We start from the raw sequence: 16386 nt of genomic DNA, 5'->3' as shown, positions 1-16386 counted from the left end.
ATAAACTTTTAGGTTTTCCCAGCTGAGCAGAAGAGCATCCACTTTCCATGCTTGTTTGTGATAAGTCCTTGTGCAGAATTTTTGTAGTTGGCAATTCAGTGGGGAGGCAAAAAGATCTATGTCTGGGCATCCCCATTTTTGCGTTACCATGCTGAAGATTTGTGGATTCAATTTCCATTCGTGAGGGTCCATGATATTTCTGCTTAGATTGTCTGCCAGGGTATTTTTCTTCCCTGGCAGGAATTGCACTTGCATGTGAACTTGATACGTTAGAGCTTTGTTCCACAAGGTCATAGCTTGCCTGCATAGGGGATAAGAATGAGTGCCACCTTCCTTGTTTATGTACCACATTACTGTGGTGTTGTCTGTCTTTAATAGTAATTGTCCTGGATGCAGAAGGTCCTTGAAAGCTGTTAGGGCATTTTGAACAGCCAACATCTCTTTTTGATTGATGTAAAGATGCATCTGGTCTGTGGTCCACTTGCCCTGAATGCATTTTCCTGCCATGTGTGCTCCACAGGCGTAATCCGAAGCATCTGTTGTTAGAGTCTGCCTGGCTGTGAGTAGAGTAAAAGGCTGACACTTGTTTAGGTGACATGCCTGTTCCCACCATCGAAACTCCTGTTGTAGGCAGGGAATCATTGGTATTACTGCTTCTAAACTGAGAGAGTGTTGAGTCCAAACATTTTTTAGGTACCACTGTAATTTCCTCATATGCAATCTGGCAAATGGTATTAGTAGTATGCAGGATGCCATGAATCCCAGGGCCTGCAGAATTTTTCTTGCAGGGAGATGGGACTTTTTTGCCAGTAGTTGAAAATATTGAGTTAGTTGAACTTGTCTGGCGTGAGGTAAGCCATCTGGGCCCGTTGTATTTAAGCTGGCACCCAGGAATATAATCTGTTGTGAGTGCACTAGTTTTGACTTCTTTTCGTTTACTGTATACCCTAGACAAATTAGCAACCTTTTTACAAATGCCAGATGCTGTAGAAGAATGTCCTTTTTCTCAGCTTGAATGAGGCAGTTGTCCAGCTATGGATATATTTGAATTCCTTTTTGTCTGCAAAATGCAATTACTGGTGCCAGGCATTTTGTGAAGACCCTGGGTGCAGTAGATAAGCAAAAGGGCAGTGCAGACAATTGGTAGTACATTGTACCAGCTTTGAATCTGAGGTATCTTCTGCAATTTTGTCTGATAGGGACATGCAGGTATGCCTCTGAGGTCCAGAGTAACCAAGCCAAGCCTTCTTGCCCAGCATTTGTAGAAGCTGTTGTAATGTCAACATTTTGAATTTCGGAATATCCAGGTAAGTATTTAGAATTGAAAGGTCTAGTATGGGCCTCCAGGCCTTGTCCTTTTCTGGGGACCAGGAAGAGTCTTGAGAAAAACCTTGTCCTTGTTCATGCTGTGGTACTTTTTGAATAGCTCTCATGTCCATGAGGGCTGAAATTTGTTTTTGTGCCTCTGCCCATTGATTTTGTGGCAGGTCTGGCATTCCTTTTAGCCTTGGTAAAGTATGAAAGTGGAACCTGTAACCTTGGGACACAATATTCAGAACCCATTTGTCTTGGGTGATTGTTTGCCAGTTTTGAGAAAAAGTGCTAGTTTTCCCCCTAAGGGGGCTTCCAAAAGGGTAGTGTTTGGCGTACGAAGAGGAAAGTCATTGTGACCGTTTCCTGTAAGTTTGAGACTTGTTTTCACCTCCTTTTGGGGTTGAGGTGCCCCACTGTCGTTGCCTGTTTGAGCCTTGGGGTTGAGATCTGCCTCTTGGGCATCTGTAAATGCCGCTCTGTGGCCTGTCTAACACTGGGAAGGACCAATTCTTTGTTGTTCAATTTCTGCTAAATCGAGGTGGTTGTACCTGTAAGAAATCCTTGACTGTTTGCATAGATTTAGCTTTATCCTCCATTTTCTTTAACACCTCTTCTGCCTTAACACCAAACAAGGTATCATGCTGTAAAGGAGCATCCAATCATTTTCTCTTAACATGATCAGGTAAACTCTGTTCTTTTAACCAAGCATGTCTTCGAATCACAGAACCTGTAACTGTGGCTCTACAAGAGGCCTCTAAAGAATCAAAACCACATTGCAGAGTATGTTTTCCCACCTGTTCAACTGCATGCAATAAATCCTGCATTTCTTTACAATCAGGAGCTTCTGAGCTTGCAAGCATTTTCTGTTTTAACTGAGCCATTAAATATTGTTGGTACTTAAGCATGTGAAACTGGCAATTTAAAGCTCTTACTGCTAAAGTTGCAGAAGTGTATACTTTCTTCCCCCATCTATCCAAAGCTCTGGAATCTCTGTCAGAGGGTACTGGATTTTTTGCAATGGAAGCCTTAACCCCTTTTGGACCCTGGGAAATAGTTTCTGGATCAGCAGAAGGGTTTCTATAAAGAAACTTGTGAGAGTCAGGGACTCTATAATATATATCTGGCTTGGCTGGTGCAGGGGGTAAAGAATCAGGAGATAAGCTGGATTCAGAGAACACATCATCCACAATATCTAGCACAGGCGGAATAGCCAGGGCCCCGTGCTGAGGCAATAAAAGGAAATCCCTGAGCCTTTTTTTTGGATTCTGAGTAATCCTGACTTTCCCAATGGAAATGCTCCCTCATGGTATGTAAAGTTTCCCCAAAAGAATAATCCTTAGGAGGAGAGGCTGAAGGGATAGATTCTTCAGCATCAGAGTCCTCATAGGGGGGTAGAGAGTATCCCTGGTCTAAAGAGGAATCAGAGGAAATGGAAACCTGATCAGAGGAATCATAGTCTGTATCCTGCCTAGGCCTTTTCTCAGGAGGGGGATGGGAACCCCTGATTAGAGTAATGAGGTCTTCGGCCATTTTAAGCATCTGCTTCTTAGCCATGGAGGACTGTCCATGAGAATGCTGTACTGGTTTCTTTGTCTTTAATGGTAGGTCTTGACTGTTGTTTTAATGGTAAGTTGTGAAGGTCTGAAAACACACTCAGAAGCAGATGCCTGCTCAGCGGCTCCGGACCCATCTGAGGGAATAGTTTCCGTAGGCCCAAAACCTTGAGTTTCCAGAGGCCTAGTTGTCTCCACGTGGGAGTCGGAGGCGGCCTGTGGCTCTGAGGTAGCGGGTGTCAGGGGCTGCGAAAGCGCATCACCGAGAACCGGTGAACCGGCGACTGGCCTAGAAGAGGTTTTGTTGTCGGTTTTGGACATCGGATGCCTGTCTTTATCCTTGTCTTTGGTTTTTTCAGTTTTGCGGTCGGTTGATCCAATGGCATAGTATAACTGAACCTTCGGCCAAAGTGGTGCAAAGCAAAATCAAAACGTCTTTTTATAGTGTGTTTGTTAAATCTAGCACAAAACCGACAACTAGTGACGTCGTGATCAGGGCCTAGGCATGGAATACAGTAAGAGTGGAAGTCCTTATGAGGTATTTGCTTCCAACAAGAAATACAATTATTAACTTTTTCTGACATCGGTCTGAGGCAAGAAAAAAAGTTTCCCCAACGGGGTACTTAGCTTTATTGAAGACTTCGGATCTGAAATTCGACTTCGAAAATCTCAGGAGCCGGCCGACCGGCACTTGCGAACTGCTTCTGCTTCGGGCACCGCGCAGCAAGAAAGACTGAAGAAAATGGCGTTGGATGCATCTTGTATACCCCTGGTGCACTGACGTCAGGGAAGAAGCAACAGCAACCGACGCCGGACCAAGACTTTGGAACTCTGGCCGACTGCGGGACCGCCTGACGTCAGGATAACCCAAGTGTAATGACTGCAGTAATGTAACACGATTAACATCTGCTCTGGTTGAATGAGCCTTCACCTTACTAGACAAGGGCATGTTATAACAAGAATATGTGTAAATGATGCAATCCGACAGCCACTTAGGGTTGTTTTGGCAACTGGTTTACCTTTCCTGGCCTCAGAAAAAGGCACAAAGAGCTGATCTGATTTCCTAATGTCTTTTGTTCTGTCTAAATAAAATCTAAGTTGTCTATGAACATCGAGTTTGTGCAACACATACTCCACAATTTGTTGGTGTGATTAGGGAAGAAAACGGGAACTCAATGACTTGATTAATGTTAATCTCAGAACATACTTTAGGCAAAAAGGATGGATTTGTCCTGAGATACTCTTATCAATATGGAAGACCATATAAGGGGGCTTGATGGATAGGGTTTGGAGCTCTGACACTCTACGGGCTGAAGTGATGGCTACTAAGAAGATAGTTTTCCACGACAGAAATTTATTTCACAAGATGATGCAGGCTCAAAAGTAGGAAGAATGATGCGAGTTAACATAAAATTCAAATTCCAGGGGGAGTAAGGTGTCTTCACTTGAGGCCTCATATGAAAAGAACCTTTTAGAAAACCCTTAGACAACTGGTGAGCCATAATATTCAAACCATCGATTCCTAGATGGAAATTAGATATAGCAGCTAATTGCACTTGCACCGTAGCAGCCGCTGCTCCTTTGTTGAAGATTTCTGTCAAGAATTAAGATAGAAAACAATGGCGCTTAGTAAGGGTCAATGTTGTGGGAAGAAGCCCAAATGGAAAATCTCTTCCACTTACTATGATACAATTTTTTAGTGGAAGGTTTATGGGAAGCCAACAAAATTTGACTAGTGTCATGTAATACCTAGCCGATCGCAGAGTGTCAGAGTAGCTTCTCTCGCTTGAAGAAGTTGATGCCTAGTGTTGGAGGTAAGGAGCCAATCGTCCAAACACAGAAACACCTGGAATCCACGCCTCAGGTGAGCCGTGACTACTGCCATGCACTTGGTGAACACTCTGGGGACTGTAGTGAGACCAAAAGGCAGAGCTCGGAAGTGATAATAATTGGCTCCCAGACGGAAACACAGGTGATCTCTGGATGGCCTGGTCATCTTTATGTGGTAGCACGCATCCTTGAGATCGATGGAGCACATCCAATTGTCCTTCCCTAGAAACGGGAGTATGGACTGTAGCGTGACCATTCTGAACTTCTCTTTTCTCACAAATTGGTTGAGTCTGCTGAGATCCAAAATGGGTGTCCAGTCCCCTGTTTTCTTTGGAACCAAAAAGAATCTTGAGTAAGTTCCGAATCCTGTTTGGTCTGCTGGAACTGGCTGGATTACTCTTTTTTTTCTAGCAATCGGCGTACCTCTATTGCGGCTTGTCTCATGTGACTGGGTGGAACGTCCAGGATTTTTTTGATGGAAAGGGGCTGGGTGGAGAACGGTATGAAATACCCTCTGGAAATAATACTTTGTACCCAACTGCCATTTGTTATATTTAGCCAGGCTTTTGGGTACAATGACAAGTGACCCCCCGACTACATCCAGAGTAGGACAGCCGGGCCTCCCTTCAGGAGCGCTGGTAGGACTCACCAGAGAAGTGCTCTCTATTAACCCTGGTGTTGCGGACCCCCTCTGCCGCGAGGGCAGTCTCTTCCATTGAAACCCCCTCCTCTGCCTCTGGAGGGGGGCTCTCCACGTGTGTCTTGAAAGGCTCCTTGGGCTTTCCGGAACCACATCTTTCCTCCCTTATGACCTTTAGGAAAGGGTCGAGTGGGGGTGGAAAAACAGACTCAGACAGCAGACAGAGTCTTTCCTTCTTGCTCACACCTGGTCAAAGTCTCCTTCACCTTTGGCCCAAACAAAGATGAGCCGTCAAATGGGGAATTGGTAAAGGAAGACTTGGAAGGGTTCCGCGAAGGAAGAGAGTCGCATCCAGGCATGCCTACGAAGAGTGATTCCTGTACCTGCAGCTCTACTTGAACCATCAGTTGCACAAGATATGAGACGCATGGACGAGTTGACTATCGAATTGAGGGTAGAGAGCAGAGTGATAATCTTGTCGGATACACTCGTAGCTACAGCACCCTGAAGAGCATCTCCAAACTCCTTAAGATCATCTCTCTTTAGTCTGGTAAAATGTGTCAAGTAGTTCAGTGATCTGAGTGAGAAAGTCATTGAACTGAACATGCATTTCCCATATCTCTCCATGATCCTAGATTCTCTGTTAGGAGGATGGATAGGCGAGGAAGTCTCAGACATTTCCTTTTTTGGTGGCTGCCGCCGCCACCACCATAGCATAAACAGGGACTCCGTTGGTCAAAAAGGACTTATCCACGGGTGCACAAATAAACTTATTAGGCCTCCTGGGAACGGGTTCTTTAGATTCTGGTGACTCCCATGCCCTACGAGAGACCTGATCCATAAGCTCATCATAGGGTGGAGATGCCCAAGAGCTGGAAGGTCGAGAGCCGAACATCTTCAGGAAGACTGACTCGTCTTCAGTAGGGCTCTTGGACTGCCAATCACCCCTCTGCATAAGAATTTAAAGTACGTACAGTTGTGTACACTTACCATAAATGTAGATGTTAGAGTGTATTCACTGTTGCAGTCATTACATTTGGGTTATCTGCTGGCAGGTTGCCCTCAGTCGGGCTGAATTCCAAAGTCTTGGGTCCTGCGTCGGTTGCTGTCTCCTCTTCCATGACTTCAGGTCGTCAGGGGTATAAAACATGCAACCGACGCCATTTTCTTTAGTTTTTCTTGCCCCCGATGTCAGGTGCCCCCAAAAAAGTAGCAAAAAAATGTATATAAAATGTATGCATGTATAAATATATATTATATATATATATATATATATATATATATATATATATATATACATACACACACACACACACACACACACATATGCATCAATATAAACTTTACCTTCATCTACAAGCAAATACACCACATAGGTTGTAGAAGATAGAGAAGGAAAGATAAACTCCAGAATGACAGGGGGATGGCGGGAGGGTAACATGGACTGCAACAGTGAATACACTAACATCTACATTTATGGTAAGTGTACACAACTGCACTATGTTCTTCGTGTTTCACTGTTGCAGTCATTACATTTGGCTAGAATCCCAAAGCTATGGTTGGGGGGGCTGGGGCTAAACAGCATTAGGAGCGGCTATAAGGCCCTGCAAAACTGCAGTGGCAAAGCCTGCTCTGGATTTAGAGTAGAGAGGCAAATGATAATGCTTTGTAAAGGTGTGAACAGAACTCCAAGTAGCAGCCTCTAGAATGTCTTTGGTTAGTACTCCCCTTAGAAAGGCTGCTGAAGTAGCTGCAGCTCTGGTGGAATGAGACCTAATGCCCTTGGGCACAGGTTTACCATGGTGTAAATAGCAGAAACGGATGCAGAGGTTTATCCACTTTGAAATGGTCTGCTGTGAAATAGCCTTGCCCTCTGATCCTGCAGCATATGTCATTAGTAATTGCTCAGTTTTTCTTAGAGCTTTAGTCCTGCTTAAGTAGAATCTTAGCAGTCTGTGTACGTCCAAGGAATGCAGAATTCTCTCCCCCTTGTTCTGTGGATTTGGATAAAAGGTTGGCAGATGAATTGTTTGGTTAAGAGCCACACTGGAAACCACCATAGGCATAAAGGTAGGATTTGTCCTCAGAGATACCCTGTCTGGGTAAAATACGATAAAAGGCTTTGTAGCCATGAGGGCCTGTAGCTCTGAAACTCTTCTTGCTGAAGTAATTGCTAGTAGCAGAGCTATTTTCCATGATAATAACTTTATATCAGCGGTAGCAGCTAGTTCAAATGGAGGCAGGGTGAGATTTTCCAACACATAATTGTGGTCCCATGCAGGTAATGGTGATCTTCTAGGAGGCCTTAAAATTTTGGCTGCTCTAAGATACTGCTTTAGTAAAGGATGAGAAAAGATTGGTGGCTCTGTATTGTAATGAGCCGAAATGGCAGAGGCATGGATTTTAACTGATGAGAAAAATAGGCCTTTGTCAAGCATCTCAGTTAAGTATTGCAATATCTGAGGAATATTTGGTTCTGCTGTATCAGCTCCTTGGTGCTTGATTCCAAGCACAGAATCTTTTCATTTGTCAGCATAAGATTTTCTAGTTCTAGGCCTTCTGACTTCCAAAATGACATCCATCACAGCTTTACTGAGAGGTGTTGTTTGTATGACTACATGATAAGCCATGCTACCAGGTTCAGAGTCTGTAGTTGATTGCGCAGGATCTGATTGTTTTGCTGGGACAGTAGTTATGGTCTTTGAGGCAAGGTCAAAGCTGGGTATTGAGACAAGTTCCTTAGGATTGGGTACCAGTATTGGTGGGTCCAGTCCGGGGGAATTAGTATCATCTTTGGTTTCTCTTGTCTGACTTTTAAGAGGACCTTGGGGAAAAGAGGCAGAGGAGAAAAGGCGTTAACTAATAGGTTTTTCCAACTGAAGGATAGGGCGCCACTTTCCATGCTTGTCTGTTACAAGTCCTTGTGCAGAATCTTTTCAGTTGAAAATTTTGAGGAGAGGCAAATAGATCTATGTCTGGGCTCCCCCATTTCTCTGTTATCATGCTGAAGACTTATGGATTTAGTTTCCACTCGTGAGGATCCATAAGGTTTCTGCTTAAATCGTCTGCCAGAGTGTTTTGTTTTCCTGGCAGGAATTGAGCTTGAAGATGTATCTGGTAGGTCAAAGCTGTGTTCCATCGTGCCATGGCTAATCTGCAGAGGGGGTATGAGTGTGTGCCCCCTTGCTTGTTTATATACCACATGACTGTGGTGTCAGTCTATCAGTAGTTGTCCTGGATGAAGTCCTTGAAGGCTGTTATGGCATTTTGAACAGCTAGCGTCTCTTTCTGGTTGATATGCAGATGCATTTGTTTTGGTGACAATATGCCCTGAATGCATCTTCCTGCCATGTGGGCCCCCCAGGCATAATCTGATGGGTCTGTTGTTATGGTTTGGCTGGCAGGGGGTAGAGTGAATGGCCGTCCCATGCTTTGGTGACATGCCTTTACCCACCATAGAAACTCCTGTTGCAGGCAGGGAATGAAAAGAATCATTGTTTCCAGACTGTGAGAATGTTGACTCCATAAACTTTTTACGTACCATTGAAGTTTCCTCATATGCAGTCTTGAATATGGAATCAGTAGGATCCAGGATGCCATGAAGCCCAGAGCCTGCAGAATTTGTCTTGCAGAAGACTGGGATTTTGTTGCCATCAGTTTGAAGTAAGTAGTCAGTTGCCTTTGCTTGTCTGGCGTGAGTAAGCCATCTGGGCAGTTGTATTCAAGCTTGCACCCAGGAATGTTTTGTCTTTGGTTTTGCAGCTTTCGTCGGTTTGATATACAAATGTTGAGGTCTGAATACACCCTCAGCAGCTGGTGCCTGCTCAGTGGCTCCGGACCCATCCGAGGGAGATACATCCGTCGGTCCAATACCTTGAGTATCTTGCGGCATGCTGGACTCCACATGGGAGTCAGTAGAGGCCTATGACTCAAAGGTAGTGGGTATCAGGGGCTGTGAAATCACCTCACTGAGTACCGGCGACTGGCTTAGGAGAAGCTTTGTCGTCGGTTTTGGATCTAGACTGCCTTTCTCTGTCCTTTTCTTTGCATTTTTTATGTACTCCAGTAGTCGGATTGCTATCTGACGACATTTCTGGGTAGTTAAATCTGTTTCCAAAATACTTTGATGCAAAAATATACCGACACTTAATAGTGCGTTGGTTAAATCTAGCACAAAACCGACAGCCAGGCATGTTGTGATCAGGGCCTAAGCAAGGAATACAGTATAAATGGAATATTTGCTTCCCACAAGTAATACAATTAACTTTTTCTGACCGGTAAAAAGCTAGAAAAAAGTTTCCCCAACAGGGTACTTAGCTTTAGTGAAGACTTTGGTTCTGAAACTCAAACTCGAATATTTCAGTAGTGGGCCGACCGGCACTTGCGAAATGCTTCTGCTTCAGGCACTGCACGGCAAGAAAGACTGATGGAAATGGCGTCGGCTGCATGTTTTATACCCCTGACGTCATGGAAGAAGGGACAGCGACCGACGCAGGACCCAAGACCTTGTTATTCAGGCCAACTGAAAGCAACCCGCCAGCAGATTACCCAAATGTAATGACTGCAACAGTGAAACATGAAGAATGCCAGACTGTCGGCTCCGAAGGCAGTGGAGTCAAAGTCACCACACTTTCTGACCTTTTTCCTTTTTTAGAACTGGATTCGGAGGAAGATATGGACGATTTTCTGGCCCCATCCTGGTCAGATAATGCCTCAGAAAAAGAGTGCTTGATAATACCCCTATCAATTAACTTCCTCTTCCTTTCTGCAAGCACTCTGGTGGAAAAGGAGTGACAGATACTGCAAGACTCTTGCGGGTGCACCTCACCCAAACGGTAAACACAATGAACATGGGCATCCGTGACGGACATTTTCTGTCCGCATTCTGGTCATTTTTTAAACCCAGACTTTGGATGTTTATCTTTTTCTTCAGACAGTTCACAATATCCAATAAAATGGAACACACTGTTTAACTATGAGCTATTTAAGAAATCTAACTAACTCACACAAAACACACACAGCCCAAAAGGGGCAACTAATAACTATATCAATATAACAGGATTAAGTAATCCAATAACAAGAGTCCCAAACAGGGAACACTGACTAACAACTATAAGAAAAGATCCTAAGGCCAAAGGGCTGAAGGCAAAGAAAGATTTTACTGAGGAAAGGGGGTTGAACACAGAAACAACTATTTACTAGCTAGTAATATCTAGTATTATATAGAAATCAAAGATATATAAAAAATTGAAATAAAAACTTGCTGAAAGTTGAAAACTCCCAATAAAAGTCTCGAGCAACGCTGGAAACCAAGAGATCCATGCCGCAGCAAATTAGATCTGAGGAAATTCCAGCTGTGCATTGTGGGATAAGGGGTTGGGTCTCGAGCTACTGGAGAACTTTGAGCTTGCTAGTCGGCTGTGTCGGAGTCAAGGATAGGCTCCGAACCCATCAGTGAAGAATGAATGGTGAGATTGAACAACTTCACATTATGGGGTTTTCATCTGGAAAACAGTTTTCCATTTTATATCCTTCAAAATATGTTTTCAATTACTCGTGTGAATGTAGCGACACTGTGAATGTAAACTGTACACATTTTCTTTTCACAAAGTCAGATGTGTTTCAACTTTTCCTTACCCTGAATGTAGTCTTGGCATTAATGTAAATGCACCCATTTTTCATAACTGTATACATTCAGATAGGTTTTTAGCTATTCAAACCTAAGTATTAAAATATTCTCTATGAATCAAGTCAGGTTTCACACAAGCAAGAAATGCAATAAGAAAACACAGAAACATGTACACTGTCACAGATTTGAGGGAACATTTTCAACAAAGATGGTCAGACACGATGCATTAATGTATTTTTAAGTGGATAACTACCCTGGGTACATCTGCTACAAGTACAACTAAATCTTCCAGTATCATTTCAGTCAGCCTTACCCAGACCCTGCCGCAATATTTACAATCCAGTGAAACACTTACCTTTTTCCTGAGCCTGGTCTGCAATGTCTACTCTTATTCTTCTGTTACCTAAACTCTACAGCCAAAAAACAGCAATATCAATCACACATCAACATCTGCAGAATATGAATGCAACAAATAATGAAATTCATATACAAACAAGATTGAGATTTTTTAAACAAAGTTAAGAATCAGATTTTTAACTATTATGGCACAATTAAAAAGCAACAAATACAGACAAATTCAATGACAACCCATAGGGATAATCCAAGAAGTTTATAAAATAAATATTTTGACAAAATCTAACAAAAAATATAGTACTGTGCTAAATGGAAATAACAGTATAATATAAAATAGTGGCTTATTTTGTCTGACTACCTACGTTAACTGCTTCCACAAGCTGTCAAAGAAAAAAGTCATCCTACTCCCACTTCCTAAATACTTCCTCTCTAACTGCAACCACCAACCCTATTTTCTAATTACAGCAAATCCTCAACATCAACTTAATTTCTGAAACGCCTACAAAACAAACCATGCAACTCCTGCCTACACAGGCTCTTATCAGCTCTACTGTTTGTGTAACAGATCAAAGCCATGTCTGTTTTTCCAAACAACCTTTTAGTGGGTTGCCCACTCCATAAAACAGAACAGTAAACTCTTTTACTGCTTTCAAAAGAAAAGAAACTGGTGCAAACAGAAAATATCAAATACCACCTACACATTTACTTAGAACTATTATGCTAATCTTTTAGAAGGCCCATGAATGTCTTCTTTAAGAAAGAAAAATTGTGAATGACAACTTACGAAAGTAGCAAATGATGTGATCACTATTCTAGTCATCACTGCACAGATTGCTACTACCTGTAAATGTCTGAGCTCGCCATCCTCCCCCGCAGTCAGGCTATCTTCAAGTAGCTGTTAAATTTATGTTGTACCTGTCCATTCAACTTTCTGCTCTTTTTACCACGTTCATGAATAGTAGTTAAGTGCATTTCTCCCCTACCATCTGAATGAAGTGAGAGCCAGTGTTGCCTTGGCCAGAAAGGTTCTACAAGGCCTCTTTCACCTTGATCTTTCACATTACCTTGGGAAGCAAAAATATAAGAGGGAAAGCCTACAGAAGCATACCCGCCCAGCTCAGGGACAAGGCATTCACTGGCAAGCGAGCTTGCAAGGGGCTCTGAAGCAGAGCATTTTCAACTGTTGCCTGAAAAAGCAAAGAAGTCTATTTCTGGGACAAGCCATCCAACTGTGAGATCTAGGAACATCTCCCTGTGCAGCACCCATTCATGTGAAACTGCAGAGGTTCTGCTCAAGTGATCTGACACCACATTTCCCCGAGATGGTACGTACAGGGTTTCCCTCTCAGACCTAATCAATTCAGAGGCCCACCACAGTACTTCAAGCACAGTAAAGTGGTCTATACAAAGTCAGGTCATAAGCAGAAAAGGTAGTGCTAGGGTCTCTTCAATCATGAGGGGACATATCTGACTAGGACAAGGGTTTTACATTACACTGGAGACCACAGAAAGTACAGTTGTGTACACTTACCATAAATGTAGATGTTAGAGTGTATTCACTGTTGCAGTCATTACATTTGGGTTATCTGCTTGCAGGTAGCCCTCAGTCGGCCTGATTATCAAAGTCTTGGGTCCTGTGTTGGTTGCTGTCTCATCTTCCATGACGTCAGGTAGTCAGTGGTATAAAGCATGCAGCAGATGCCATTACATCAGTTTTTCTTGCCCGAGATGTCAGGTGCCCCCCATAATGGGAAGCAATTGTATACAAGGTTACACCTCCAACAATAAGCAAATATACCAGAAAGATTAAATATAGTAAATAAGAAGAAAGGTATAGTCAATAGACGTCAGGGGGCTGGAGGGAGGATAACCAGGACTGCAACAATGAATACTCTCGAACATCTACATTTATGGTAAGTGTACACAACTGTACTATGTTCTTCGTGTTTCACTGTTGCAATAATTACATTTGGGTAGATTCCCAAAGCTAAGGAAGGGAGGAGGCAATTAGAGAGCATTAGGACCAGCTATTACGCCTTGCAAAACTGCACTGGCAAAACCAGCTCTGGATTTAAAAAAAATTGGCAAGTGGTAATGCTAGGTTATGTACCGAACTCCAGGTAGCGGCTTCTAGGATGTCCCTGGTAGGAACACCTCTGAGAAAGGCTGTAGAAGTAGATGCAGCATTGGTGGAATGGGGTCTTATCCCCCTGTGGGGTAGGTTTTCCATGGTGCTTATAGCAGAAATAAATTCAATGGCCTATCCATTTAGAAATGGTTTGCTTTGAAACGGCATTCCCCTCTGCCCCTGCAGCAAAGGCAACTAGCAGCTGTACAGATTTCCTGAGAGGCTTAGTCCTGTCCAAATAAAATCTAAGTTGTCTGTGCACGTCCAAGGAGTGCAGTATTCATTCTCCTTTGTTCTGTGGATTAGAAAAGAAGGTTGGCAAATGAATGGACTGATTAAGGGCCATGCTGGATACCACCTTGGGCATAAAGGAAGGATTGGTCCTGAGGGACACCCTGTCCGCATGAAAAATGATGAAAGGCTCCACTGCCATGAGGGCCTGTAATTCAGGCACCCTTCTTGCTGAAGTGATGGCTAGAAGGAAGGTTGTTTTCCAAGAAAGGAATTTCAACTCTGCAGTTGCAGCTGGCTCAAAAGGAGGTAGAGTGAGCTTTTCCAATACAAAATTAAGGTCCCAGGCTGGAGTAGGGGCTCTCCCGGGTGGTCTTCAAGTTTTGGCCCCTCTAAGGAATTGTTTCAGCAGAGGGTGAGAGAAGAGGGGTGGCTGAGTATTATAATCTGCTGAAATGGCTGAGGCATGAATTTTAATAGAAGAGAAGGAAAGGCCCTTGTGAAGCATCTCTGTTAAGTATTGAAGGATATGTGGTAAACTGGGCACTGTTGTGCCCATCCCCATCCCCCCCCCCCCGAGTCTGGCTCCAGGAACAGAATCTTTTCCACTTTTCAGCATAGGTTTTTCACTTGCTTGCTGAGGGATGGTATAGGAGAACTCAGGTAATTAGCCAGGCTGCTAGGTTCAGGGTTTGAAGCTGGGGGTGCAGAATCTGGCCCTCCTGCTGAGACAGTAGGAAAGGGGTCTGAGGCAGGTGCCATGGTTCCAGCAATGCCATACTGCGCAAGAGGGGGTACACCAGTGTTGGCGTGCCCAGTCTGGTGCAATGAGTATTGTCCTTGGTTTGTCATGTTTGATCTTTAGTAGAACTTTTGAGAGGAGAGGCAGAGGGGGAAAGGCATAAGCTGAGAGGCTTTCCCAGGTGAAGGACAGGGCATCCACTTTCAAAGCTTGTCTGTGGGGAGTCCTTGTGCGGAATTTGTCCAACTGATAGTTCTGAGGGGAGGCAAACAGGTCTATCTCTGTACTCCCCCATTTGTTTCTCAAAATGTTAAATATATCTTTGATTCCAGTTTCCACTTGTGTGGGTCCATGAGATTTCTGCTTAGGTCATCTACCAGAGTACTTAGCTTGCCTGACAGGAATTGAGCTTGTAGGTGCATTTGGTAGTTCAAGGTTGTGTTCCACAGAGCCATGGCTAGTCTGCAGAGAGGGCATGAGTGGGTTCCCCCCTGCTTGTTTATGTACCACATAACAGTGGTGTCCGTCTTTACCAATAGTTGTCCTGGAAGAAATGTGGTCCTTGAAAGCGGTCAGAGAATTCTGCACAGCTAACATTTCTTTTTGATTGATATGTAGGTGCATTTGATTCGGGTTCCATTTGCCCTGAATGCACTGCCCTGCCATGTGAGCCCTCCATGCATAGTCTGGTTCCTCTGTTGTTAGGGTTTGGGCATCAGGGGGTAGAGTGAATGCCAGTCCCTTGTTGTGGTGGCAGGCCTCTGCCCACCAAAGGAACTCTGTCTTTATACAAGGAATGATAGGAATCATTGATTCCAGGTCCTGAGAATGCTGGCACCATAGACTTTTTAGATACCACTGTAGTTTCCTCATATGCAGTCTTGCATATGGAATTAGTAGAATGCAACAGGCCATGAACCCCAGGGCTTGCAGTATTTTCCTTGCAGATAGCTGGGTCTTTGTGGCCAGTAGTTTGAAGTAGGCTGTCAAATAAACTTGTTTCTCTGGCGTGAAGTAAGCCATCTGGAAAGTTGTACTCAAGCTTGTTCCCAGGAATACAATTTGTTGGCAGGGTATTAGGTGTGATTTATTTTCGTTTATGGTGTACCTCAGTGAGGTTAGCAGTTTCTTTACAAATGTCAGATGATTTAATAGTATGTCCTGGCTTTCTGCCTGAATTAGACAATCGTCCAGGCATGGGTATATTTGAATATTTCTTTGCCTGCAGAATGCAATAACTGGAGCTAGGCACTTTGTGAATACCCTGGGCGCAGTAGATAAGCCAAAGGGCAGTGCAGAGAACTGACAATGCATGTGGCCTGCTCTGAAGCGTAGGTATTTTCTGCAAGATTCCCTTACTGGAATGTGCAGGTAGGCTTCCTTTAAATCCAATGTTGCCAACCAAGCACTTCCGCCTAGCATGGGAAGCAGTTGATGAAGAGTTAGCATTTTGAATATTGGGATTACCAAAAAGGTGTTTAGGATGGACAGGTCCAGGATAGGACGCCAGGAGTTGTCTTTTCTGGGTACCAGGAAAAGTCCTGAGTAAAAACCTTCTCCCCAATTCCTCTTTTGGGACAGGATGAATAGTCCTAACACTTAGAAGAAAGAGAACCTGCTGTTGAGCCTCTGCCCACTGATTTGGAGGTAGGTCTGGCCAACCGTTTGGGGTTGGTAAGGAGTGGAAGTGGAATCTGTATCCTTGGGAAACTATATTTAAAACCCATTTGTCTTGGGTAATGGGTTCCCAGTTTTTTGCATGAAGGGTGATCTTTCCCCCTAAAGGAGCACTCAGATGAGCAGGGCTTGGAAGGTCTAAGGTTAAGTCATTGTGACAGTTTACCATAGGGGGTTGTCTTACTACTTCCAGCCTTGGAAGTGGGAGCCCCTCACTGCTTAGGCCTGTGAGTACCTTGAGACTGAAGCCTGTGTGGTCTGCTAGTCCTGGGTTTGGACTGAGAAGGC

General features: G+C 43.9%; 1 protein-coding gene across 2 annotated transcripts in view; it reads right to left on the bottom strand.

Moving 5' to 3' along the window:
* The window catches only part of EIF4B (eukaryotic translation initiation factor 4B), a 1945171-nt gene that overhangs the window by 1301065 nt on the left and 627720 nt on the right, over positions 1-16386 (bottom strand). For both annotated transcript variants that reach the window (XM_044083849.1, XM_044083848.1), the window contains exon 5: positions 11322-11376. In XM_044083849.1, the coding sequence (XP_043939784.1) occupies positions 11322-11376 (55 nt within the window). The remainder of the gene's footprint in view (positions 1-11321; positions 11377-16386) is intronic.

The sequence above is a fragment of the Protopterus annectens genome, chromosome 9.part0 (assembly GCF_019279795.1).
Source record: "Protopterus annectens isolate FY-2018-M chromosome 9.part0, PAN1.0, whole genome shotgun sequence".
NCBI lineage: Eukaryota > Metazoa > Chordata > Ceratodontiformes > Protopteridae > Protopterus > Protopterus annectens.
This window is presented reverse-complemented; position numbering and strand designations above follow the sequence as displayed.